Here is a 27,645-nt window from a genome sequence, read left to right as displayed (position 1 = left end):
CTTCCTGACTGTAACAATCTTAAATTGTCCCATCCACTTCCCTTTGAACTAGCAGTCCATGTCAGTACTTCATTCTTTTACATCATATTGTTTTTTCCTAACCACTTGCCCAAGTGGAAGTGCACAAAACATCCCTAAATAGATCTCCCAGCCACCCCAGGCTGCTACCACAATTTGGTTATGTTATTTGATTATCAGTCTTCTGGACCACTTGCTTTGCTTGCATTGGGTTTTTTATTATGGAGACAAACTGAAGATCTCCTGAACAAATGTCATTTGCGGGGAATGACCACATTCAACCATCACGGACGGAGAGCATACAGCTAACTCAGAGTAGCAAACACTAATCTACGAATAATGAACATAGGCATTACTTTAAGAACCAAAAGCAGATGGGCATTTGGTTTACGCATCACTCAGAGACAAAGTACGGAAATCCCTCCCTTCGTAATGCATCATGAGCTACTGGGGGCAGGGACCATAGCTGTTTTGCTCAAACCCGATGGTGAATTAACATGTAAAGTACTTTAGTGTTTTCATAAGGTGCCAAATAAATTAGTTGTTATTCTCACAGCCTAGCATATAAGAGTTCAATGTTGGGTAGAGGACTGAATAAAGAATCTACTTTTTCAGATTCTTATTATTCCACCACTGGAAAACAATGATTATGGTCATAGTGCTGAGGATCATATTTGCGATGCCACAAACCCACCACCTAGAGCACAATAATTATCAGATTATTGCCAGGGGAATGATTACTAAGGCTGGAGAAGGGAGGCGAGTCTTGGTGAGTTCCCTCTAAGCTCTGAGACGACAGAGTCCGCCTCTCTCACGGCCTTCCAGCCCTGCAGAGGGACCTCTTCCTAACTTCCACCCCCAGGAATTCTCCTAACCCCAGTTTCAAGGGGCGGGGAACAACCAGAATCTTTGTCAGGTCCGCTACGCCACGCCCCCTCCTCGCCATATCCCCGCCCAGTCTGACGTCCCCTTCCCCCACTAGCTCCTCTCGCCACAGACGCTCCCCTTCCCCCAACCCCTTCCCTGGCTCAGGCAGTCCCCACGCCGCGCAGGAGAGCAAAGAAACCCCCGGTGGGGAAATGACTGCCGCGGCCTCTCGGGGCGCGCGGCCCGGCGAGGGGGCGGGACCTAGCGGCAGGGGGCGGGGCGGGGCCTGGCGGGAGGGGGCGGGGCGGGCAGCAGCCTGCGCCGCGCCGGGACTGACTGGCTAACCGGTCTCCGACCCCCACCTACTCGCCCGCCCCCTCGGGGCCGCCGGGGTACTCTGACCCCCTGGCCTGGCGCCGCCTGACGGAGCGGGAGTGGCTCGCTCCGGGCCGGCCGGCGCCGGGGGTGAGGCTGCCCGGACGGGGCCAGGGGCGCGCGAGGGGCCGAGCATCCCACACCTCAGCTCGCCGGCCCCGGCCCCCGCCTCCCCCGCTCCTCCCGCCTGGCCGGCCTGGCCCGCGGTGACCCCTGGCCGCCTCCGGAGCCCGACGCGGTAAGTGCGACTTCCTCCTCGGCGTCGGGGAGGGGGCCGCTCCGGGCAGGGCCCGCTCCCCGCCCCCACGCGACTCTCACGCCCAGCCGCGGCCGCCCCGAGCGCGCTGGGCGCGAAGACGCTGCCCCCGCCCCAGGAGGCGGCTGCGAGGCCCTCCGATTCGGAGGGGCTGGACCGAGCGGGGGCCTCCCCACACGGCACCCGGGGCTCGAACCCCGGCCCGGCCTCCCCGCTGCACATCCCCGAGCGCTGGAGCCGGCGCCCGGGCCGCCCTGGAGTTGTGGAAAGTTGTGGACGCGGCGCTGGTGGCCGACGGTGAGGAGCGGACTGCGGTGCACACGTTGCTGCTTTCCCGGACTGTTTCTGCCAATAAAACAAACTGGAAACCATTTCGGATTTTTTTTTTCCTCTCCTTATTACTTGCAGGCAATTTTGACCTAAGTTTTTAAGCTTTTCTTTTAAATAATAGCCTCGCCCCCGGAGTGTGGAGAATAAGACGAGGACTTCATTTTCCCGAGACCCGGCGTGTCTGGTGAAACTTTTCCATTTAGACATTTATTTCAGTGCATGCTCTGGGATCAGAAGCTGGCGGAAAAAGTTTGCTGTGTCAAAGAGTAAAGCATTACTGTGGTTTTTTATCTCTTCATTTCATTTTTTAAATTATTCTTTAGTAGTCGACAAGTTCACAGAATTCAAAAGGTACAAAAGGGACAGACAGGCTCCCCACCCACCCCTGCACCCACGCCAATATTCTGTTTCTGGTGTCTTCTTCCAGAGGTTAGATGTGCAGATGCCCCTCCTGCTTGCTTTGAAAAATGGAGCTGCTGTTATGTGCCTGGCATCTGCTGGTGCTAAATAAATGTTGATTCTCCTTCCTGTTAGGAAATAGTTTAATAACTCTTTTTGGTTATTAGACCTCTGGCGGCAAAAAACAATCATGACCCTTTTTTTCCTTTTTTCTTTTTTTTTTTCTTCTGGTTTTCAGCATTTACAGATTTGACTGCATTGTGAATGTGTATGTCCTATTGGCTTGTTATGACTTATGTGAATACTTTTACACAAAGATGAATACGCTGACATTGTTGGGTAATTGGGCGGGGAGGGCGGAATCAACATGAAATTGTAAGAAGATGCAATATGTACAATATGTAGTTCCAGAAACTATATATTTGAAGCAATCTAGGGACCATGTAGTACCATAGGATAAAACAAACTAAATGGAAAAATTGAGGTAGAGCAGGAAAAGAAGAATACAAAGTCAAGAAAAAAGATAATACCAAGTTCCTGTTTAAAAGATCCTGTGCTAGAGATGAGTCACAGTTTGGGCCTTGGGCTTCCTGGGAACTAGGTAAAAAGAGAAAAAGGAACAACATAAGTTTCAGCCTGTTTTGGCTGGGCGCGTTGACTCACGCCTGTGATTCCAGCACTTTGGGAGGCCATGGCGAGCAGATCACTTGAGCTCAGGAGTTCAAGACCACCCTGGCCAACACGGTTAAACCCTGTCTCTACTAAACATACAAAAATTAGCCAGGTGTGGTGGCACGTACCTGTCGTTCCAGCTACTCAGGAGGCTGAAGGAGGAGAAGCGCTTGAATCCAAGAGGTGGAGGTTGTAGTGAGCTGAGTTGGTGCCACTGCACTCCAGCCTGGGCAACAGAGTGAGACTCCATCTCAAAAAATAAAAATAAAAAAAGATGAATTATCTATTCTTCAGGCAGTTCTTCGTTAGTATTTCTTACGACTGAGGTTCAATGAGAATTGGAAAGCAAAGAGTTGAGGTTAGCCAATTTGGTAAGGTCCAAAGTGAAGATAATTTAAGAGTCAGGATTTTAACATACTGTATAGCAAAGAAGAACACTACTTTCCCCCAATTCTTTCACATTCCTTCATTGTTCTGCAAGTTGCCTGTTGAAGGACCTCTAGGGCACCTTCTTGTTCTGTACTTAGTGTCTATGACTTAGACTAGGTATAGGCAAGTTGAAGTCCTTGAGGAATGACTTTATTCTTGGATGTAAATATGTGAATTTTTTTTTATCACAGACACTATTTGTACTGTTAATTTACTATCAAATCATAAGCATTCCATAGCTATGAGAAACCTAAGAAAGCACAGTACAGCGTGGAAAGAGCGAAGATTTGAAGCCAGAAACTCTGGGATTGTGTCACTGCTGAATGTGCAGGATTGTTTCCAGCAAGTCGATGAACCTCCCTGAATCTATTGCCTTATTTGTAAAATTAGAATGATGACAGTACATAAATTCATTTATGGAATAAACGAGAATCTACTGGGTACTGGGTAGTAGAAAAACAGCAGAGTGCAAATGAAATAATATATCAAGAATTCTTCACTGTCTAAATTTATTCCATTCCTGAGTGCAGGTGGCAAGAGTATGGAAGGCAAGGAATGGCACCTATCCAAATGTATTTGGTTCCAGAGTTTGAGATGGCAGGTACAGAGAGTTGAGAGAATGAGGTGTTGATCCAAAAATTTATCAGAATCCTTTCAGTTCCTGTGTTCGGATGATGAGTTTGGATAATGAGGGGCACTTCCATTCAAAAGTATTCTCTAAATGATAGTGCTATACAAAATGATACCATTCTGAAACTAGAGGGCCAGAGCTATTCATTGCTTCATTCCATTTATGAGAAAGGGGTTTGCTGAGTATACCAGGAAGGATAGATTATGCTGTGGTAACAAAAGAACTCTCACATCCTATTGATTTTAAACAGCGAAGATTTTTTTTCTGTTATACTACATGCTGAAGCAGGTCAGCAAGGGAACTCCATTACAAATGGTCAGTCTCAGGCTATCGGAGGCTATATTTCAGCACGTGCTTCCACAGTTGTTAGGACAGGGAAAAGGATGTGGTGATTTTACATTGGCTCTTTTCTTTTTTTTTTTTTTTTTTTTTTTTTTGTGAGACAGAGTTTCACTCTTATTGCCCAGGCTGGAGTTCAATGGCATGATCTCAGCTCACTGCAACCTCTGCCTTCTAGTTTCAAGCAATTCTCCTGCCTCAGCCTCCCGAGTAGCTGGGATTACAGGTGCCCGCCACCATGCCTGGCTAATTTTTGTATTTGTTGTAGAGATGGGGTTTCACCATGTTGTCCAGCCTGATCTCCAACTCCTGACCTCGTGATCCACCTGCCTCAGCCTCCCCAAATGCTGGGATTACAGGCGTGAGCCACTGCACCCGGTGTACATTGGCTCTTCAGGGCTTCTGTCTGGAAGTGACACAGGTAACTTCCACTGCTATTTCATTGGCCAAAAGTCACTTGACTACCCCCAACTTCAAAGAGATGGGGAAATGCATTTCTACCATGTGCCCAGAAAGAGGAGAACTGGAATAGTCTGTGAACGGTCTTAATGACTACTAAAAAGGCTTCAGAGTCCCATGAGCTAACACAGAATCTAAATAAATCAAAACCCAAATTATGTCAGTACAGTATTCTATTTAGAAAACAGAAAACAGCATTTCTTTGTGTATGTGTGTTTAATCAGAATTATGCTAATGAGAATTATAAAGAACATCTTTTATTAGTTTGAAATGAAATGCTTTTGAAAACTCCACGATTAGGTTTGTTATTTTGGCCAAATGAATTTCATTCTTTTTAAATTGTATGTCCATTCAATAAACATTTGTTAAATGTGTATAAGGGGCCAGGTGTAGTGGCTCAAGACTGTGCAATCCCAGCACTTTGGGAGGCCAAGGCAGGAGGATTCTTCAGTCCAGGAATTTTGAGACCCGTCTGGACAACATAGCGAGACCCTGTGTCTACAAAAAATAAATAAAATTAGCTAGGTATAGTGGCATGTGCCTCCAGTCCCAGCTTCCACAGGGGCGGGGGTAGGGAGGTGGGATGATTGATCATTTGAGCCTGGGAGGTTGACACTGCAGTGAGCCATGGTCAAGCCACTGCATTCCAGCCTACGGAACAGCAAGACCTTGTCTCATAAATAAATAAATAAATAAATAAATAAATAAATAAATAGTATAAGGCACTGTGTTAGGCCTGTGAGGATAAAAAGATAAATGAGAGTCGGGCGTGGTGGCTCATGCTTTTAATCCCAGCACTTTGGTAGGCTGAGGTGGGCGGATCACCTGAGGTCAGAAGTTTGATAGCAGCCTGACCAAAATGGTGAAACCACATCTCTACAAAAAATGCAAAAGAAACTAGCTGGGTATCATGGTGCACGCCTGTAATCCCAGCTACTCTGGAGGCTGAGGCAGGAGAATCGCTTGAACCTGGGAAGCAGAGGTTGCGGTAAGCCGACATCACGCCACTGCACTTCATCCTGGGTGACAGAGTGAGACTCCATCTCGAAAATAAATAAATAAATAAATAAATAAATGGGGAGTTTACAATCGCAATAGAAAATAACTATACTTGAGTTCTCTCTCCCTTTCTCTTTAAGGCGTCATTTACAGTGTGTAAATGATGTGTATACACACATATATAAAATAGTGAAAAATACTAAATATATAAACTGTTATACTTTGTTCCTCTCTGCCTTTTTGGACTTAAGGAGTATTTCATGACAAATTAAACAATATTACTTAAATTAGCATAAGCAAAAAGAATGTCGTGTTAGAAAAGGAATATAGTTTATATCAGAGGCCAAGGGCGAGAAGTGCAGCTGGGCCTCAGAAGCAGCTGGCACCAATAACAGAAAGCTAGGAGCTAGGGCTACTTTCTATCTCTCCAGGTCTATATGATTTCTTGCTAGTGTCTCTTTCTGCACTTGTATTTCTTTCTTCTTCTCTGTTGACTGATTTTTCTCTATTTTGCTGTTACTGGGTATTTTAATCTAAGAGTTTATGAACTTGAAACTAGAGGCTTTAGCAATTTTAGACAATCTGAAAATTTTTAAGTGCATTGTCTTTGTAAGCTCTTAACCACTAGACTTAGGAAATAATGCAGTTGACTCTTAAGGTATAACAAATTAGCGTAATTGACAACTTTATAGTAGAGAAAGAGGCAGTTATAATAGCTTTCAATCAAAGAAACCAAGGTGCCATGAAAAGTTCTACACAATTAACATCAGCTTGCAAATTCTAGTGGGACAGGCTGATTATGATAATCAGGATAAGAAGGTATAACTGGATCTGACTTAAGTAACTACGATATTCCCTCCCTGAACACTGGCAAATGCCATCTCCGTTGTAATCCTTTCATCCATCCCTTCTTCCTCTCCGAGGGTGAGGATTGACTGAATTGTCTAACTCTTACAAGTCATCTGCTTTGATCCTGATACAGGGCTCCCTGGCCTCTCCTCATGGGTAATAATGTAGGAAGAAGGGCATATGTAATATACTACCTAGCTCTGCTCTTTTCTTCCATCCAAACTGGTCTCGTAGACACTCTTTATCTGGACATTTTACATTTTAATGTGCTATTACCATATCTCTTCACCAATTTAATCTAACTTTATTCTCAATACATTTCCATCATTTTCTGTTAGACTTGTTTACTTAGCTTCACTAGCAGAGTTCCCTTGCATTTTCAAACTATGCGATATCTCCTTCATGGTTGAAAAATATCTATAGCTTCACCTCAGCAGTGGCTGAAGAGATTAACTATGGGGAGGTGGTATATGTTACCTGAAGAGGATTTCCCAGGGAGAAAAAAAAAAAAAAAGATGAGTAAAAGCTGTATATGAGATTAGGTTTAGATTGTAGAATGTCTGGAATGTCATATTAAGACTCTTAGACACTTGTTGCTGTGCAAATGAAGGGGTTTTCCTGGATTTAACTAAACTTCAAGTTCAGAAAGCTTGTTTACTCAGAAGGCTATCAGACAGGAATCATAGCTTGCCAGCAGGGCAGCATCAAATGTTCCTCAGTGGGAGTGATTTTCACAGCAGTCCACGCAGGCAGCTCATAGCCATCTGGGCAGCACCTCAGAGGAAGCTCACGCTAGGTGGTGCAGGAGCTGCCTTAGCTTAAAAAACAAAAAACAAAAAACAAAAAAAAACACATGTCCCACAGGAGCCAGTAACTCTTACACAAACGCCATAGACTGAGTTTCCAGGGTTCTGTAAAAGCTATGCTAATTAAAAGAGCCATCACAGGGAAGTCAAAGCTATAGCTTCCTTATGAGGTATTTATGGTTCATTTATGGTTCCTGAGTCTTGATGCAAATTTAATCACAGGGATCATTTTTACTATAAGTAGTGTTACCTAGTAACATAGTTGAGGTACCTAGTTTTACAGATGCCAGGAAACAGAGCCAAAAGGGTTAACTGAAGCTTAACTCGACTCATACTTGTATTATCTGCAGTGCCTTTCATTAAGATGTATTCCATAATATTTCTTTTGCTTATTTTGATGTAGTGTGTTTCTACTCTTTTTAAATTTATTATTATTATTATTATTATTATTATTATTATTATTACTGAGATGGAGACTCGCTCTATCACCTGGGCTGGAGTGGGGTGGTGTAATCTTGGCTCACTACAACCTCTGCCTCTCAGGTTCAAGTGATACTCCTGCCTCAGCCTCCCAGGTAGCTGGGATTACAGACACCCGCTACCACACCCAGCTAATTTTTTGTATTTTTACTAGAGATGGGGTTTCACTATTGGCCAGCCTGGTCTTGAACTCCTGACCTCGTGATCCGCCCCCCCCCCCCCCCCCCCCCAGCCTCAGAAAGTGCTGGGATCACAGGCGTGAGCCACCACACCCGGCCCATTTACTCCTTTTTATGATGGAGGAAGTGAAATAAGTTGAGAGGAAGGTGAGCCTGGAAAGGCAGGCAAGACTACTAGATCATTAAAAATCCTGAATTCCATGCTAAAGATCTTAACTTTTATTTATCTTGTAGCTGATCGAAAACAAACAAAAATAAACATTTTAAGTAGAGTGATGTAGTCAAGAATTGCACTTTAGAAGGCTACTTTGGCGATAGTGTGGAGAATAAGAGAGGATTTAGACTTGAGGTTGGTTGGTTCATTTCTACTTAATATTTGCCTTTCTTTGGGGAGCTATTTCTTTGATAAGCAGGAAAAAGGAATACTCAAGTCTCTGCTCCACAGGAGTTTAGAATTGCTCGCCTGGTTTCCGCATGGTTCTTTGGAGTGGCCTGAATCAGTTTGTCCTAAATTTATTTGTCATCTCCTTCCCCCCATTGGAGTTTGGGAGGACTACTCTGAAGTGCCTCCTAAGAACATTGGATTTAATCTAATGCATGATTAACACCAAGAAATTCTAGCCTCGACTGATCTCCACTAATCTCCATTTGACCACTAACATCCTCCTTTTGCTTTTTGCTGAAGTTAAATTATTGAACAGGTTATTGGTGGCTTTTCTTTGGGTCTAGTTTTAGGGCAAGCTAGGCAGTTTAATGCTTAACTGGTTTAATTAACATTTGTAGTGATTAACCATTTCTAATTATGAGCAATTGAGAAACAGTGCTTCACATTTTCTCCTCTTTATTGCTCATGCTGCCCATTACTACCCTTTCCCTACCTGACTTACGCTGTTCTAACAAAAATATATAATTTATAAAATTTGGATTGGTCCTACAGCAGAATCAAGTTGATCTGCGATTGGCTCATTATGTGTTCAGAGAGCACAGGCAACTTTAATTGATGATGCTTGTGACTGGAGAGTACTGATTGATTAAAATTTTTTTTAACCTCCATCACCATAAAGCTATGTGATGAAACACATAGCTTTGGATTTGGTTGAAGCACTTCTGGATTTGGTTGAAGTCAGTAAAAGACAAATTTGTGGTTATCCAGATTGTTACTTTTTTTTTTTTTTTTTTGAGACAGTCTTGCTCTGTCGCCCAGACTGGAGTGCAGTGGCCGGATCTCAGCTCACTGCAAGCTCCGCCTCCCGGGTTTTCGCCATTCTCCTGCCTCAGCCTCCTGAGTAGCTGGGACTACAGGCGCCCGCCACCTCGCCCGGCTATTTTTTTTTTTGTATTTTTTTTTGTATTTTTTAGTAGAGACGGGGTTTCACTGTGTTAGCCAGGATGGTCTCGATCTCCTGACCTCGTGATCCGCCCGTCTCGGCCTCCCAAAGTGCTGGGATTACAGGCTTGAGCCACCGCGCCCGGCCGATTGTTACTTTTTATGGCACGTAAGATAATTGGGTGTCTCAGCACATGCCAACCATAATGGATCAGGCAAGAATTTAGCGGTGGTTTTCCATCATTTTTTAAATGATATTACAGTTTTCATCCTTGTGCACAGCTAATATATACTTACATTGACAAAAATCTAAGGAGTGGATAGCAAGGGAACCTTGTTTTTTACCAGTCATCAAGCCAAAGGACTATTTTCAAAAGTAATGATTTTGTTATACCATAGTAGTATCAACCGTAATAACTTTTACAGGTGAGCTTAAATAAAGGCTACATAATGTTAATTTAGCTGAGTTTTAAAATGTCCCTTGCTTTACTACCAGGTGTCAGTACTGATAGGTAGTTGTGGAATAAAACGATTCTTTTGATGTTACTGTAGGCCAGTACTTTGTAAGAAACAGCAGCAGAAATTGGGAGGGTGCTAAGTAGGGAGAAATCTGTGAGGCACTTGTACTTGGTGAATAAATGTCATTTGGCGTTTAACTGCAGTTATGATGAACTGAATATTTTGTTATATAAGAAATCATGTGTTCCTTAAGTACTCTGTTTTTCCCCCACTTCTGTGTCTTACTTGCTTTTAGTTTGGTCACATATTATCAGCAAAGAATTTGTCTGCTCTGCTACTCTCTACTAGACATCTATCCTTGTCCAAGTCAACTATACTGTCAATCTACTTCCTCATTTTCACAACTACTCTACCTGCCCCACAAGGTGTTTGCGAGTAGTGAATGAGAATACTTCTTGCTTTGAAAGCAAGAAGCAGTGTGGTGTATTCGAAAGTATATGGTTTTTAGAGTCCATCCTGGACCCTGCCACTCACCAGATATAGGTATTAAGTCAGGTTAATTAATCTTACTTCAGTATCTTCATCTATAAGGAGTGGCAGGCTGGGGGCAGGAATGACCCCTGTTTGACAGAGTTTTTCTGACAGCAAAATGCCCCAGTCAGTCTAAAGTATTTTATATATTATTGGACTCATTTGGGCACTTAAGAGATAGTAGCTGCTGCTACAAATCCTGACCATTACTCAATACTTAGATGTGCCACTTGATCCTATTACTGAAGAGAAAACTGAAGACAAAAGAGGTGAAATGGTTTGCCCAAATTATACAGCTAGCTGGTGAGTAGCTTAGCTATTGACTCAGACTCTTTCTGCTGTGTCACTTAGGCTACCATTAATAAGTGATAATGTGGGAAAATAACAGCAGAAGGACTCTCCACCAACTACTTCTGAACTGACTTGTAGCTCTAACCTGATGCACACTCTTCTGCTGTAAAATGTACTTACTGATACCACGGGCCAACTGAACACTCATGAATAAGTAGGCAGCTCCATAGCTGACCTGTACATCTCTGCTTACTCGTTGAATTGAGTACTTACCAGAAGTTGGTTCTGTTTATTCACAAACCTGTTTTTAACAATTATACTTGTTATAGTAATTATAAAACATTAGTAAACATATAAATTGATGAAAATGTAAAGAAAAGAGAATTCTTCCTGTGAAAATTAAGTTGAATGCTTTGCGATGCCTCTCTGTAAATGAGTTATTTAAAAAATTCTATCAAGTTGGATAAAGGCTGGATAATTGTAAGAGACTAGGGAAAAAGTCATCAAAGTCTAAAGCAGTGCCTGTCAAGGGCCATCAACCAGTTACCTGGTCTTCAGACTATTAGGGGTCCTCAAGGATATAAGGAGCGTACATTAGAATATTAATTAACTACATTAGGCAAACTAATGCACACTAGTTCAGCAGATATTTTGTTTTCATGGTGAGACTTTCTCCTTGAAGAAAGCAATGCATTAATTTACAGTCTGGAACAAGTTTTTCCTATGGTGGACAGACCACTGGTCTAATGGATTCTGTATCCATATTCTTTCAGAAGTGCTTTTAAGTTCTGTTTCCATTTATAGAAACTGTGAGTGGAAATCATAGATGATGGATCATTATGGGTATGACTTATGCAAGAAAAAGGACCCAAACTCAGTAGGAGACCCCTATCAAATATGTGGTATTAACCCTATATAAAAAGATTTACAAATGAATGTGCATGTATATGTTCAAGTTAAAAGAACATCTTTAAGGGAATGTATATATTATTTTTATGATTATTGACTTTTTTCTTTAGTGGACCAACTGTAGGTTTCATCTGAAAAGGGGGCCTTCACTGTACTCGGAGTTCCAGGTTGACTGGAAATCAGTCTTTGACCTCTGCAGCTGTCTAAGCTTGCCTTGCTATCTTAGCTTATCCTATGCATTCTGTGTGTAGCTTCATCATGCTGTATTATAATTTTTAAATTTAATGTCAGTTCCTGCATTGTAAGTGATATGGTAAAGGGGCATAGTTTAGTTTAAAGGTTAAAGTTTACTTCATTTACTTTTCTTGCCTTGATCTTTTTCTTTTTTTTTTTTTTTTTTTGAGACGGAGTCTTGCTCTGTAGCCCGGGCTGGACTGCAGTGGCCGGATCTCAGCTCACTGCAAGCTCCGCCTCCCGGGTTTACGCCATTCTCCTGCCTCAGCCTCCGGAGTAGCTGGGACTACAGGCGCCCGCCACCTCGCCCGGCTTAGTTTTTTGTATTTTTAGTAGAGACGGGGTTTCACCGTGTTAGCCAGGATGGTCTCGATCTCCTGACCTCGTGATCCGCCCGTCTCGGCCTCCCAAAGTGCTGGGATTACAGGCTTGAGCCACCGCGCCCGGCGATCTTTTTCATCTTGATCTTCTCTCATAAATGTATACTTATAGGTATATATTACAGTGATTTATTTAGGATACACAAAGAAATAAAATCTCTATATTATATGGCTTTCACCATGAAGTCATCTTCAGTTTTGAGCATATATCAAAGTTCTTGACTGCCTAGTTTTCAGTCTACCATGTGATTTGTAGAGCCACATCTCTTGGTATAATGCAGCTGAATTTAAATTGTGTGTGTGTGTGTGTGTCAGTCTTGCCCTGTTGCCTGGGCGACCGTGTGATGGCACAGTCTTGGTTCACTGCAACCTCCACCTCCCAGGTTCAAGCGATCCTCCTGCCTCAGCCTCCTGAGTAGCTGGAACTACAGACATATGTCACTGCATCCAGCTAATTTTTGTATTTTTGTAGAGACGGCGTTTCACCATGTTGGCCAGGCTGGTCTCGAATTCCTGACCTCAAGTGATCCACCCTCAGGGGTGCTGGGATTTTTTTAAATCTTCTTGATTTGTAGTTCTTATATTTCTGATATTTTCTTCATAAAAAATAAGAAGTAAGCTTAAACATTAATGCCTTTATGGCATGAAATTTAGCATTTACTTAAATTTAACACTTTTAAGGCATGAGCCACTGCACCCAGCCTAAATTTAAATTTGACATTTTAAAATTTTCATTTACTGATTAAATTAGAAGTATTTCCCAGTTGTTTTAACAAAGTGAAAGATTTAACATTGTGCTAGAAATCTTAGTTTTGTATTTCAAACTGTAAGTTTTTTATTACAGAAGACATTTTGGTGCCATGTGTTTGTGGTATCGAGTGAATAGAATACAAAGTGTTAACCCAGGGCTCACTTGTTCACACTTTAAATTTCCGGTTTCTTAAATAGATTAATTTTTGGCTCTAGATCCTATCCTAGCTGTTTGATTGCTTGATACATAGTTAAAACCAAACATGTCTAAAGCCGCACTCAATCCTCCTGAAACAATATTCTTACCTCCTTATTTGTGTTAATTTTAGTATTCTTCTTCCAGTCACTCAAACTTGAAAATGCTGTCATCTTTGAGTTTTTCCTCTCTGTTTGCCACAGCCATCCTATAAGGCCTCTGTAATATCTTCAACTTCCACCATCCTTTCAGATCTTGTTGCTTTGAGTCAAGTTTGAACTGTGCCTCTCACATGGTAGAGTTTTCTGACTGGTTTCCTTACGAGGTATCTTCCCTCGCAAATCCATTTTTCACCATTGCCAAATTAATCTTGAGGTATATTTCTAAACCCTCACCTCAAAAACCTCAACCTCACCCAAATAAAGGACATACTTACCTCTTCTTAATTCAGTAGGAGTTTCATTCCAGATCCTCTGTTGCTGGATTTTAAAATCTTTCAAGTCAAGGTCTATGCCATTAGTTTATTCATTTTTCAAAATTTAAATTCAGAAATGATTTAAATACCATGTTCTGTACAGGTTATTAGGGATATAGTGGTCCCTGTCTTGATTGATTTTTGTGGTCTATTTCCTCATCTTTGCATTTTATTCTGCTTACAGAACAAAAGATTTGTTGCATTTATAGAAATACAGTATATTTTTTACATTTATAATGTTTGCTTTTTATGAGAATGGAGAAGCAGTACAGAATATCTGGTGTTATTTCTAGAATTAAAATCAAGTTTAGTAAAAGTAGATCTCAAATCATTTAGGGTAAATAATTAACTGAAATTTTCCACCATCATACATTTTTAAGTGTTAGGGAATTTACATGCTGGTAGAATTATATTAATATTCAAATATTTTAAATCAAATTCTGATAGACCTAATTTGACAAAGTTTAAAAAGTATCCCAGAATTATTAAACTTTGGAGGGCGCTTCAAAATCATGCAATGCAACTTACTCTTTTTATAACTGAGGAAAAACAGAGAGGTGAGAGCTGCTGGGTTAGTATGGTAAAATTCTTGATGTTTTTTGATGCAGTGTATATCACACACTTAAAACTTTAGAAATAGATTTATTAAAATTGATGAGCCGTAAATACTGTTACCTAAAAAACTCTATGTGAAGAGAGATTGATGTAATGATGATTAGTAATATAAACTAGCTACCAAATAGAATTGAGTAAAGGCATAGCTTTAAAAGCCACACTGTTAAAGTTAGCTCACCTTCAGTCTATCTTAATGACATTTCAGTGTTTCTATTGTAATACTGAATAGTGTCATCTTTTAAATTCACAGACTAAGATTTGAGCAGTTTTGAAACAAATTGCACATGGGTCCTTTAATTACATTTTGAAAAATGTATTCATAATTGACACATATTATCTATTTTAAATAATACTTGAGCTTTTGTATCTCAAGTTTAACCTGAAATAAAGCAAGGTTATAAAATCGGAGGTACAGAATATAACTTTGTAATTAGTTTGAAGAAAGTGTGTCTACTTGAAAAGACATCTGCTGTTTAGCCATTGGATTTCAAGTGATAGAATTTTATGCCTTAAGAATGAATAGAGGGCCGGGCGCGGTGGCTCAAGCCTGTAATCCCAGCACTTTGGGAGGCCGAGACGGGCGGATCACGAGGTTAGGAGATCGAGACCATCCTGGCTAACACGGTGAAACCCCGTCTCTACTAAAAAATACAAAAAATTAGCCGGGCGAGGTGGTGGGCGCCTGTAGTCCCAGCTACTCAGGAGGCTGAGGCAGGAGAATGGCGTGAACCAGGGAGGCGGAGCTTACAGTGAGCTGAGATCCGGTCACTGCACTCCAGCCTGGGCGACAGAGAGAGACTCTGCCTCAAAAAAAAAAAAAAAAAAAAAAGAATGAATAGAAAAAAGAAATTCTTAGAATAACATTGTGATTTTTCTCCTAAGTTGAAAAAATACTGTATGATTTTGCCAGCCAGGCACCGTGGCTCAGGCCTATAATCTTAGGACTTTGGGGGGCTGTGGTGGGTGGATCACTTGAGCTCAGAAATTCAAGACTAGCCTGGGCAACATGGCAAAACCCTGGCTCTACAAAAATTCGCCAGGTGTGGTGGCGGGTGCCTGTAGTCCTAGTTACCTGGGAGCTGAGATGGAAGGATCACCTGAGCTCAGGAGGTTGTAGATGCAGTGAGCTGAGATCGAGCCACTGCACTCTAGCTTGTGTGACATAGTGATACCCTGTCTCAAAAAAAAAAAAAAAAAAAGATTTTATCACCAAGGTAAATGTGTCTGTAATTTTAAAATTAGATTCTTAATTTATTTTATAATTTAAAAAATAGACAGTATAAGTATCTACTTTTATTATTGCTCTTACAATTGTTGGATTTTATTATTGCTCTTATAATTGTTGAATAATTTATGTATTCATTAGAGAAATATTTATTGAGCACTTACTGTCTCCTAGGTACTATTCTATTCTAAGTGCTGGGATTACAGTCATAACCAAAACAAAGCTCCACTTGAGCGTACTTTGTAGTGAGGATAAAGATAATAAGCAAATAAACATCTAATATGCCAGGTGGTGGTAAGCGCTATGAAAAAAATTAGGAGGGTCAGCGGGCTTGTGAATGATGAAGGGCCTAATTTACAGAGAGTAGTCAGTGAAGACCATTTTGATAATTTAACAATGTAATGGTTTTTAATACATATTGATCTTTTATAAATAATTTTCCTGGGAAATACTTGTCATCAGAGCTGGATAAATTTTGGGGCAAAATAATTTTATATTGGTGAAAGTTGTTGGAACAGAAGAAAAGGTGTTTTTTAAGTAAATGCTGAATTTCATTCCATAAAGGCATTAATGTTTAAGGTTACCTCATATTTTTTATAAAGAAATATCAAATATAAGAACTACAAATCAAGAAGATAAAGATTGATAACTTAATAGAAAAAAAAGTAGAGGCCTAAATAGCCACTTCATGGGGGATATCCAAATGACCAATAAACATGAAGTGTTACTCAGCCACATTAATAATGAAGAAAATGTTAAGGAAAACCAAATGGGATACCATTACACACCTGTCAGAATGACTAAAATTAAAAAGACAATATGGCCAGGCACGGTGGTTCACGCCTGTAATCCCAGCATTTTGGGAGGCCGAGGCGGGCGGATCAGTTGAGGTCAGGAGTTTGAGACCAGCCTGGCCAATATGGTAAAACCCCATTTCTACTGAAAAAATACAAAACTTAGCCAGGCATGGTGGCGCACGCATGTAATCCCAGCTACTCAGGAGGCTCAGGCAGGAGAATTGCTTGAACCCGGGAGGCGGAGGTTGTAGTGAGCTGAGATCACGCCACTGCACTCCAGAAACCCCATGTCTAGTAAAAACATAAAAAATCAGCTGGACATGGTGGTGCGTGCCTGTAGTCCCGGCTACTCAGGAGGCTGAGGCATAAGAATTGCGTGAACCCGGAAGATGGAGCCTGTAGTGAGCCAAGATTGCACCACTGTACTCCTGCCTGGGTGACAGAATTAGATTCTGTCTTAAAATAAAATAAAATAAAATAAAATAAAATAAAATAAAATAAAATAAAATAAAATAAAATAAAATAAAATAAAATACACATACCTTCAACCCAGCAGGTCCACTCCTGGGAATAAATTCTGTAGATATAAAAGCCTCACAAGGATGTTTCTTTCAACATTATTTTAATGGCAAAAAACCCCAAAACCTGAAATCAACCTAAATGCCCATTAGCAAGGAGATAGTTTAATAAATTGTTTTTTTACAGCAGTGAAATATCATGTAACTCTTAAAAAGATTATTAATATTTCCATGTATATATGAAATTAGATGAGAAAAGCAAAATGCTAAAAGATGAATACAATATGATCTGTCTTATAGCAACAGCAAAAACTCCTATATATGTGTATATAAGTTTGTCCATGATTTTTAAACATGGAGAGAGGTGTGAAAGGCTGTATGTACCAAGCTTGGCGTCAACAATGATTACCATGGGAATGAGTGGAGGAGGATTGACAAAATAAAGGTATCATCTTTCATTGCCAGATGTTTGCTGTCTCTGGCTCCTGCCCACTCAATGCCTATAGCACTCTTTGGTCATTCCAACAACTAAAAATCTACCACCACCACTACCCATTTTCCAGAAGTCTTTAGGAGCAGGTTGGTGCTTCCCTTGTTGAGAACCACCTACTTAGAGTAACTGAAGTGTTTACAAAGATGGTAGTGCCTGAGCTAAACCTTGAAGGATGAAGTGTGTTTTTTAAACCAGAGTTTCTCTGGGAGGCAAACAGTGTTATAAAAGAGGGAACACCATAATGTAGACTGCCTTAACCGATGAAGTGGTGTGTCTATGTTGGAAAATAGTTAGAAATAAAGTTGGATAGGTAGAGTGAAGTTAGAAGGGTGTTGATCAGGAGTCTGACAAAGGTGAGAGGAGAGGGGAAAGTGTCATTTCACTCTCTAATGCGTCCTGCACAGTACCGCCAAGTTAATTTTCTAAAACATTGTCCTGTTCAACAGTCCATTCAATAATGCCTTTGCTGCATGCTCAAGGCATTTTATCTCATTGTATTCATCTAACTTCATCTCTTACTACACCTTAAAATTAATTAGGTATGGCTGGCTGATCAAACTGATTATTTCCCACTTCTTCCTTGTAGATATGCCCACCTCATGCTTTTATTAGAATCTTTTTCTATAGAAATCTGTCATTCTACCTAAACAACATTTTACTATTCTTAGCAGCCTTCTCCCTAATGAAACTGGCGCATACCATCCATTGCCATCCTGATATCTCCTTTCTTTCATACAGTTTTTATGGTTTTCCCCATATTATTTAGCATGAAATTGTACTTAGCTTTTTATGCTTCTCATTCTTGTTTCTCTGAATAATTTGTATTCTCCTAAAGAGTTGTGTGAGGTTAAGATATATGCCTCACAATATTTTTGTAAACCTCCAAAGTAGTTTTTGTTTTTGTTTTTTGGTCAGCTTACATAGGCATCGCCTTTTGTATGGAATTAATTGATAAAGGAGTAAATTCTGAGCACCCTGAAAACTCAAATTCTGCATTGATAGATCACACTTTAATATTGCAGCATTTTAATGTTTCTTATTTTACCTTATCAAATATTTTGTATTTGGTTCAATGGCTAGATTTAATTATTTTGGGGGTTAGGAACCAAGATGTATATATCTCTGTGTCCCTGACAATGCCTAGTAGATTGCATTGTTCACAATAACTACTCAGTATTTTTTAGTTTGATTTATTTTTATTTGCTTTATCAATTTGCCTTAACTGTAACCATGTTCAAACCATTGTTTGTTTTGCTAACAACAGAGGGCACCATTAGGGCACTTGTACAACCAATAGTCCCATCCCAGACCCTGGTAGCTTTTTTGAGCCGCACTTTCCTTTTCCTAAGTAATGTCATAGACATTTGGATATTATACTAACTGGCAGTGGCCCATTTCTACTTGTAGAGAATTCCTGGCCTCAGTTTATTTGAAAAATAGTATTTGTTACTTTATGATCCTTTGTAGTTTTCAGACTTATTATTCTTTATCCAAGTGAAATCTTACCCAGGATCTTACTATATTAATTAGATCCATTTGTTTTATGAAGGGAGAAGATAGAGGTGAAGGCAACAATCTGGAGCCCCACCTTTGCACTCCCCTTTCCTCCTCATTCCCCACCCAAAGAGCACAGCTTGAAAAATCACCATAACTCATCTAATTTTACAAATGCTTTTTAAAAAACTTGTTTTGTGGTATTTCACTTAGGGACTTAGTTTAGAAATGGAAACATTTTAGTTTTAAAGTGATTATTTTTAAGTACAAAGGGAAATGCTATAGAGTTTCAGCAATAAAAGAGTTAATATAGTAAGCAGCGGAGACTGAGATACTGCAAGGGGGATCGTGTTTTCTGTCTCTGTCATTTGTGGTTTAAGGAAAAGGGGGTGGTGTTCTGCATTTGAAAGGACTTTAATGAATGCTGTCAGTGTTTGTGAGACCCAATGGTCAGTATGGGAAAGGAGAGCCAGGAAAGTGGTCTAGCTGCTTCAGGATAGGTGGATGAGAGTTTGCTCTGATTGAACGGAATGTTCCACCGTGTTTCATCTTTATTCATTATCCTTTGTTCTTTAAAATCTGATATATTGGCATAAAAGTAATTGTAGATATATATATAAATGTGATTTATTTTCCTTTACATCTTTTTGTTGTGTACAGCAGGGCATATACTTCTCTTGTCTTGGTTGGATGCACAAATCTGTGTGCAGTGCTTTTTGCCCGTTGCCTAGACGATCACTTGGTTTCTCTGAGGATGTCTGGTTCTCGTAAAGAGTTTGATGTGAAACAGATTTTGAAAATCAGATGGAGGTGGTTTGGCCATCAAGCATCATCTCCTAATTCTACAGTTGACAGCCAGCAGGGAGAATTTTGGAACCGAGGAGAGACTGGCGCAAACGGTGGGAGAAAGTTTTTAGATCCATGTAGCCTACAATTGCCTTTGGCTTCAATTGGTTACCGAAGGTCCAGCCAACTGGATTTTCAGAATTCACCTTCTTGGCCAATGGCATCCACCTCTGAAGTCCCTGCATTTGAGTTTACAGCAGAAGATTGTGGCGGTGCACATTGGCTGGATAGACCAGAAGTGGATGATGGCACTAGTGAAGAAGAAAATGAATCTGATTCCAGTTCATGCAGGTTGATTATTTTCTTACTGTTAGAAAAGGGGTGTGGGGGTATAGCTCTATAATGTTTTTAAATAATTTAATATTTATTATTTAAAATCTGATTGTATATGTACATCTGCATGCACATATATCTTGGTATGAACATGTGATACTTCTAGGATTTTTTTAATGTTCTAATATTCTGTAAAATTACAAAGACAACAAATAGCATTCATTTTGAAATATCTTGTGTTCTATATATAGATCTGGCTCAGCTTTGAAAATAATATACAGTAGCAATTTCCTGTATCATTGCCTGTGGTTTGCTTCATTCATTAACCTTCTATATTCATATCAAAACTACAGAAAACATTTCTATAGTATGAAATTTTATGTGACATTTTAGTTTATAACAGATTATAGAGTCATTTTTTAATTTAATGAAAAGGAAAGGTTCTACAAAGAGATGCACATTGTAGTTACCAATTTTTTGACACAATTGTAGTTGTCAATAATATTTTTCTTATGGTTATTTCTCTTTGTCCTGTCTGTGTTACAGCTCTTCAGACTAATATAGAGAATACTGAGTAACATGTCTCTAAGATGACAGCTACTAATTCCTGTTACCTTCACTTTCACTGAAATGTGTGCTATTTAAGGAAATGAAGGACATTCCTTCAGGAGAGTTTAAGGAAATGTAGAGGGGCTAGATGTGATTATCTGGTGAAAAGGGGACAGGAAGAAGGGGAAATCAGTTAGAAGAAAAAATAAAGGAAAAAATTGGTAATTTCATAGTGACTTTATCTACCTTTTTCTTGGAATCTGGCTTTATCTTTGAAATGGATTTTCTTATTGATCAGTTTAAACTACAATAAGATTATGTAACAAGTTAGAGCATGAAAGTCATCTTTCTCATCCATCTTCATTCAAAAATATTTCTAAATATTTAAAGGCACAAATAACATCATTTGTCTAATTTTATTATTATATTTTTCTTTTAAAATTTCTGTGCAGCTTTTGATAACACTTGTAATTTGTAAGTTGGTTATTAATGATGTAGGCATCATATGGATTGAGACAAAATGAATTTATATATTTAAGTATAGCTTACTTGAGGATATTTACCACCTTTTCCTCTTCTAACCTTAAGAATGTGGAATTGGAAGGATAAAAAATGTATACTCTAGTCATCTGTCATCATTTGTGTAATGGAGAGGGGAATATCTGTATGTAGGTAAATAGTGTATTTAATTTAAATTTTTTTGAATTAGTTCATGACTTGGCATTATCTTAAGGGAATAGAAGCCACTAATAATTTAATTTGGAAATCAATTGAGCTAATGTGGTTTCATTGTTTGTATTTTCTTTGGAGACTTGTTGCCATAAAGAGAACAATTTATATAGTAAAAGATTCATTATTTTTGTGGAGAACCAAACAGTAAATGTTTCATTTGAAAATCAAAATATCAAGAATATTTTAACAAAATTTTAAAAATAAAACATTTATTTACCAACATAAGTAAAATCACATAAGAAACTCTTAACATAAGAAACTCTACTGGAGAAATTATAATGTGAATATAAAATTTTTCTACATGTGTAATCTTGGAAAAATTTTACACACATTGGTTGCTATAATTCCTTACAACAAAGGTAGTTTGCATGGCTAATAATTACTGAAATAAAATTAAGCTATTCTTTAGTATGCATACAGAAATATCTTGGTGGGCTATTCATTATGAAATAAAAAGATTATCCTTTTTTGACTGAGAGATTGCTATGTGCATTCTTCAATAATTTTAAATTAACATTTTTAATTTATAGGAGATATAAAAATAAAATGACATTTTTAAAAATCTAAAATAAATGAAGTTGTTTAAAAAATGCTACTCAAGAAGACTCATCAAAGTAAAACGGGTGTAGACAGTTTACATCTTCAGTGACCAAACTATTCCAAAAATAAAATTTCAAAAATAAAATGTACTGTGAAAAAATGTTTTTAATTTTTAGATATGAGGGGAAATATTTCAAAGCAATTTAATATTTTGGATGGTTTGAAATTTCAATCTTCTTATTGCAAATAAGGAAAAAAACATTGAAGATTTTAGAAAAGTCCTTTGTGTGTATATTCTTTTTCTCTATTTTTTTTCTAGATTAAATAGATCTGATTTTTATATTTTCCTTCAACGCCCTGGCTGAGTCTTTGACCTTGTCATAAAGATACATTTATTTGCACTCAGCTTTTTGATTAAGTGAGCAGTCAGACTTCTCTAAGTAGTTGTTCATCTACTGTAAACAAATCAAAGCCTGTCACTGTTAATGTCACACTGACATTCATTAATTTTTTTTTTTTTTTTTGAGACGGAGTCTTGCTCTGTCACCCAGACTGGAGTACGATGGCGCGATCTCTTCTCACTGCAACCTCTGCCTCCCGGGTTCAAGCCATTCTTCTGCCTCAGCCTCCCAAGTAGCTGGGACTACAGACGTGTGCCCGGCTAAATTTTGTATTTTTAGTAGAGACACTGTTTCACCATATTGGCCAGGCTGGTCTTGAACTCCTGACCTCAAGTGATCCGCCCACCTCAGCCTCCCAAAGTGCTGGGATTACAGGTGTGAGCCACCACATCTGGCCTCATCAATTTTTTTTTTTTATATAACTTTGAAACAATTCTTTTTCTTATATAATATTTTGCAAATAATATATAGTAAATATGTAGTAAACATTCTGAGCATACTACAGATTGATATCTTAAAATGTTAAAGACATAATGAAGAAATACATATGATATACTAATTACTTGTTTTAACCGTCATAATATTTACATGAATTTCAGAACTTAAACTGAAATTTTGAGTTATTAGAAAAAGGGGAAGACAGCTAAGTGGTTTTACATACTCAGAATCTCATTAACCACGGTGGATCTGGACAGTTTAAAGCAGGAATTAAGAGGCAGCATATATTGGTTATGTTTTATCAGTTGTATTCTAACAAGGAAAAATGTCTGTCTGAGTCTTAGACTTCTGGTAATTTCTACTACCATCCACCTAAGTGATTTAAAAGTTTCTCGCCTTTTAACTTTGACCTTGCCTCTGTAGCCTAGCTACCTTTTCTCCATGAGAGTCATCTAAGTCATTACTTTGGTATTAAAATACAGACTTAGTCTTCTTATGACATGAGGAATTTTAGACCTTCAGTAACAGAGCTGTCACCTTTTATGTGAGCAATAGGATCCTAGATCCTTAATTGAGGATGAATTCATACCAGGGCTAGCAAAATCTATATGGTGGCCCAACATGTAACCATAGTATAAACGTGGTTTATACTTCCCTTGATTTACTGACCTTGAAATTATGTAATTTTTGACATATTTTCAGTTGGAGGAATTGTATTTCAATTTCATTTATAAAGTTAGAGTTTAATATCATCAGGCTATTTTTACTCCTTTTGCATACAATCTTACTGCACTTTACAAGTACAGATGCTTCCTGACATAAAATTTTTCAACTTTACAATGATGGAAAAGCCTCATTTATTCAGTACATTCTGTGACTTACAATGGGGTATATCCCAATAAACGCACAATATGTTGAAAAAATATCCTAAGTTGAAAGTGCATTTTCGATTTTTGTTGGGTTTGTCCAGACATAACCCCATCATAAGTTAAGGAGCGTCTGTGTTAAAAAATAATCATTGCTGATACTAAACAGGTGCTTCCTAACTGTGAGGCACTATTCTAAGCACTTTACTATGTTAACTCATTTAGTCTTCGCAGCACATTCTTGAGTTAGGTTGCTGCCGTTATCAACCTAATTTTAATTTTATAGATGAGTCAAGTGAGGCACAGAAAGGCTAAGTAACTTGCTCAAGTTTAGTAAGTGAAATGACTGCATTTTTTAAAAAGAAACTTTATTTTTTTAGGACCATTTTACATTTACAGGAAAATTACAAAGATGTTACAGTAAGTTCCTATCTACCCCATATCCAGGTTCCCCTGTTATTTATATCTTACGTTAATATGGTGCATGGGTTACTAGTAATGAACCAGTGGTGATATTATTGTTAACTAAAGTCCATACTTTATTCACATTTCTTTAGTTTCTTACCTAATGCTCTTTTGAGTTCCAGGATCCTATCCAAGATGTCACATTACATTAAATCATTATGTCTCCTTAGCCTCCTCTTGGCTATGACAGTTTCTTAGATTTTACTCGCTTTTGATGGCCTTGGCAGTTTTGGGAGTACTAATTATACTAATCAGGTGTTTTGTAGAATGTCTTACTCAATTGAGGTTTGTTTTCCCATAATTAGACTGAGGTTATGGGCTTTGGGGAGGAATACCACAGAGATAAAATGCCATTTTTATCACATCATATCAAAGATGCACACCGTTAATCTGACTTACCACTGTTGGTATTGACCTTGATCACTTGGAAATAGCTGCATTTTTGAACTCAAACAATTAAGTTGTAGATTTCATGCTCTTAACAAACACTGTACTATTAATATATTGCCTACATACCTGTGACTATTCATTTAATCACAGAGTTTAGCTATAGCATGTAGCTAATTATTCATTCTAACCAGTTTCACCTTTCTTCAGTTAATTCTCTTTTAGTTCTTGAGAATGGCAAGCTTGGCTAGGTTACAGGTGTAATCTCTTGACTCACCCATATGACTCACCCATAAGTCTTTTTTTTTTTTTTTTTTTCTTTTCTTTTTTGGTGAGACAGAGTCTTGCTCTGTCACCCAGGCTAGACTGGAATGCAGTGGTGGGATCTTGGCTCACTACAATCTCTGCCTCCTGGGTTCAAACAATTCTCCTGCTTTAGCCTCCAGAGTAGCTGGGATTACAGGTGTGTACCACCGTGTCCAGCTAATTTTTTTATATTTTTAGTAGAGATGGAGTTTCACTGCATTGGCCAGGCTGGTCTTGAACTCTTGAGCTCAGGTGGTCTGTCCACCTTGGCCTCCCAAAGTGCTAGGATTACAAGCGTGAACCACCACACCTTGCCCCATAACTCTTTATCCACGGTCTTCTAACCCATCTTACTGATTGCTTGCCTCTCTCTCTTTCCACTGCAGATATCTCAAACTCTTTTATTTTTTGGTCAATTGATTTGCTACTCCTCAACTCATCCTGAAGGCATAGGTCCTCCTCCCCTCCCAACAAGAGGTTATCTGCATAATATCACCACTCCTCATGGGCATTCTCCTTTTTCTGGACCCTCTTTATGTTGTCTCTGCATCTTATTGTTTGATCCGGTCTATTAATTCTGGTTCAGTTTTAAGTTAAAATCCTATAATGGAAAAAAAAAATGTGTTTCCAGCGGTAGCAGAGAAGTTTATAATGAACTTATATCTGGAAAGGACAATATTGCATTGTCTCCCCTCTCACATATATGCCCACATCTTATCATGGACTCCTTTGAGAATGTGACTTAAGCTATGTAACCTCTCCTCAGAAAACACTGTCTCTGTGTGTGTGTGTGTGTGTGTGTGTGTGTGTGTGTGTGTGTGTGTGAAATATTTCATATAGGGTTCAAGGAGTTCATGAACCCTCAGAAGGCTATCTGTATGCTGTATCCATCAGAGTTCTTAGTTTTAAGCAACTGAAGTTGACTGGATGATTTAACCAGAAATAGGAATTTATTGAATCATAATAGTTCCCAGAACTCCTAGGAAAGCTGAAGAATCGGCATATGAAAAGGATAGGTCCTACAGTTACACAATTGACCTTTTAAACTCCAAATTGTTTAAGCAGAAAATCTGTCTTTAATGCCATTTATCACTCACATTTTATTTTACCTGTGGTTCACTTGGAACTAGAGAGTGAGGGTTTAAGTGTTTAGAATCAGATATATTGGGCATGAAAATGATGGCGTGTAGACACACACACCTCATAGATAACTATGTAACTACATAATTTGCTCATTTAACTTTAGGAAGTATATTAGTAAGGCATAGGCTAAAATGATATAACAAAGACATTCATAAACACAGTGGCTGAAATTAGATTGAAGTTTATTTCTCACCTCACAGGTGGGCAAGTCGCCCAGAGCAGGTAGGTAGCTCTGCTTCACGAGTTCATTCAGAGACCCAGGTTCCTGTTATATTGTTTCTCCTTACTGTATGATGTTGTCTTTTCTGCATGACTGAAGCTTACTCAGCTGTCCCTCAGCATGCCAACCTGTAGGAAGGACCAAGGAGAGGAAAGGGAAGATATTAAGCAAGCGACACAGGTTGTACATATCAGTTCTGCATATATTCATTGGTCACATGGCCACAACTAGTTACAAAGGAGGCTCAGAAATACAGTCTCACCCTGGGTAGCCATGTCTCCAGCTAAAAGTCATTTACTGTGGTAGATATAAAGAATGGATCTGGGATTATAATCAACAGAGTGCAGGAAGTGAAGATGGCTGAATAGAATGGTTCAGCGTTCTTTAGATCTAATTTTTAAGTGAATTTTTCCCTATTACCTTATATATATATTTTACCATATTTATATTATTTTTATATTTGTTACCGTGTGTGTGTGTGTGTGTGTGTGTGTATATATATATATATATATATTTTTTTTTTTACCATAGAGCCATTAGAAAAGACAGATAAGTAAAAATGGAAAAAGTAAAAATCATCAACTACCCAGCCACCTCAAAATGCCAACTGTTAATTTGAGGAAGTGTCCTGTTATATTTTCTATACATGTATAGTATGTGTTTTTAAAATAAAAATCTCAATCTTATTGTACCTTTTGTTTTGTAGCCTGCTTTTTTTGCCCTAATGTAAGTTTGTAAATTAGAACTCATGGTTGAAAATGACAGAAGCCCAAATCAAACTGACTTAAACAAAAACTAGAAATTTTTGGTTCACATAAATAAAAAGTCCAAGGATAGAGTCTAGCTTTAGACATGGCTGGATCCAAATGATCAAATAACACCAATAATCTATTTTTCTCCATTTCTAAATTCTGTTTTCCTTTATGATGCCATCATCTCAGGTAGTCTCTCAGTGTGGTAGCAGAAAGGCCATTAACAGCTCCAGGTTTACTTTTTGTCAGCTTAGCAAGCTCAATGGAAAGAAAGTGACACTTTTCCAAGAGGGTGATCAGACATCATAAAGTTGACTCTGATTGGTCTTGTTTGGGTCCTGTGCCCACCTGAACCAATTGTTATTGCCAGGAGATAGGATACTCTTATTGGCCAGGCCTCATTGGCTTCTACACCTCTGACCATTCCCTGTAGACTGAGGCAGGGAATGTGTGGTTTCTGAAAAAGTAGAGATGGGTTTTATTACCGTAAGAAGGAATGCTGGATAGGCAAAAACAATGTCCACTAAATAGCTCTCTAGGCCATTAAATATTCTGTATCTTTTCAAATGGCTCCATCATTCTTCCGTGTTTGGATTGTCCTTTTGTTTATTTAACCAGTATTCTATTTTTTTGAATGTAGATTGTTTCTAGTATTTCTCTATTAGAAACAACCTGTGAGAAACCCTCCCTGTAGCTAGATCTCTGTACATATTGATGATTCTTTCTTTTGGACAAAATCCTAAGGATGTTCACATTTGAGGGGTTTTGATTTGTATTTTCAAAGTCATTTCAGGAACATTTCTATTTTAATTCTCATCAGCATTGTATAAAAATGTCCATTTCCCTTCCCCTTCATACTGGTTATTATTTATGAAAATTGGATTCTTATAAACAGCATTTAACTCTCTTCACCACTGATATTCTGGCACTATCCCAGGGGAAAAA

The 27,645-nt window shown here is 38.8% G+C and overlaps 1 protein-coding gene and 1 long non-coding RNA gene across 6 annotated transcripts in view; one reads left to right on the top strand and one right to left on the bottom strand.

Moving 5' to 3' along the window:
- Nucleotides 1-1,287: 1,287 nt before the first annotated feature.
- Nucleotides 1,288-27,645, top strand: part of KLHL5 (kelch like family member 5) — a 78,583-nt gene continuing 52,225 nt past the window's right edge. Inside the window, exons 1-2 of one of the 4 annotated variants that reach the window (XM_073012461.1) lie at nucleotides 1,288-1,498; nucleotides 19,443-19,919. In XM_073012461.1, the coding sequence (XP_072868562.1) occupies nucleotides 19,537-19,919 (383 nt within the window). In that variant the 5' untranslated portion in view covers nucleotides 1,288-1,498; nucleotides 19,443-19,536. The remainder of the gene's footprint in view (nucleotides 1,499-19,442; nucleotides 19,920-27,645) is intronic. The other 3 variants (XM_038008623.2, XM_073012460.1, XM_073012462.1) reach the window with 3 other exon arrangements.
- Nucleotides 2,270-26,019, bottom strand: LOC140710552 (uncharacterized). Of its 2 annotated transcripts, none has more exons than XR_012091618.1 (4): nucleotides 25,922-26,019; nucleotides 3,046-3,167; nucleotides 2,776-2,842; nucleotides 2,270-2,373 (listed from the first exon to the last, which is right to left on the bottom strand). It is a non-coding gene; the product is annotated as an uncharacterized lncRNA (long non-coding RNA). The 2 variants fall into 2 exon arrangements; XR_012091619.1 differs by lacking the exon at nucleotides 25,922-26,019 and adding an exon at nucleotides 3,336-3,433.

Source organism: Chlorocebus sabaeus, chromosome 27 (assembly GCF_047675955.1).
Source record: "Chlorocebus sabaeus isolate Y175 chromosome 27, mChlSab1.0.hap1, whole genome shotgun sequence".
NCBI classification, from domain to species: Eukaryota; Metazoa; Chordata; class Mammalia; order Primates; family Cercopithecidae; genus Chlorocebus; species Chlorocebus sabaeus.
The sequence above is the reverse complement of the archived record's forward strand: the minus strand, read 5'-3'. Positions and strand labels throughout refer to the sequence as shown.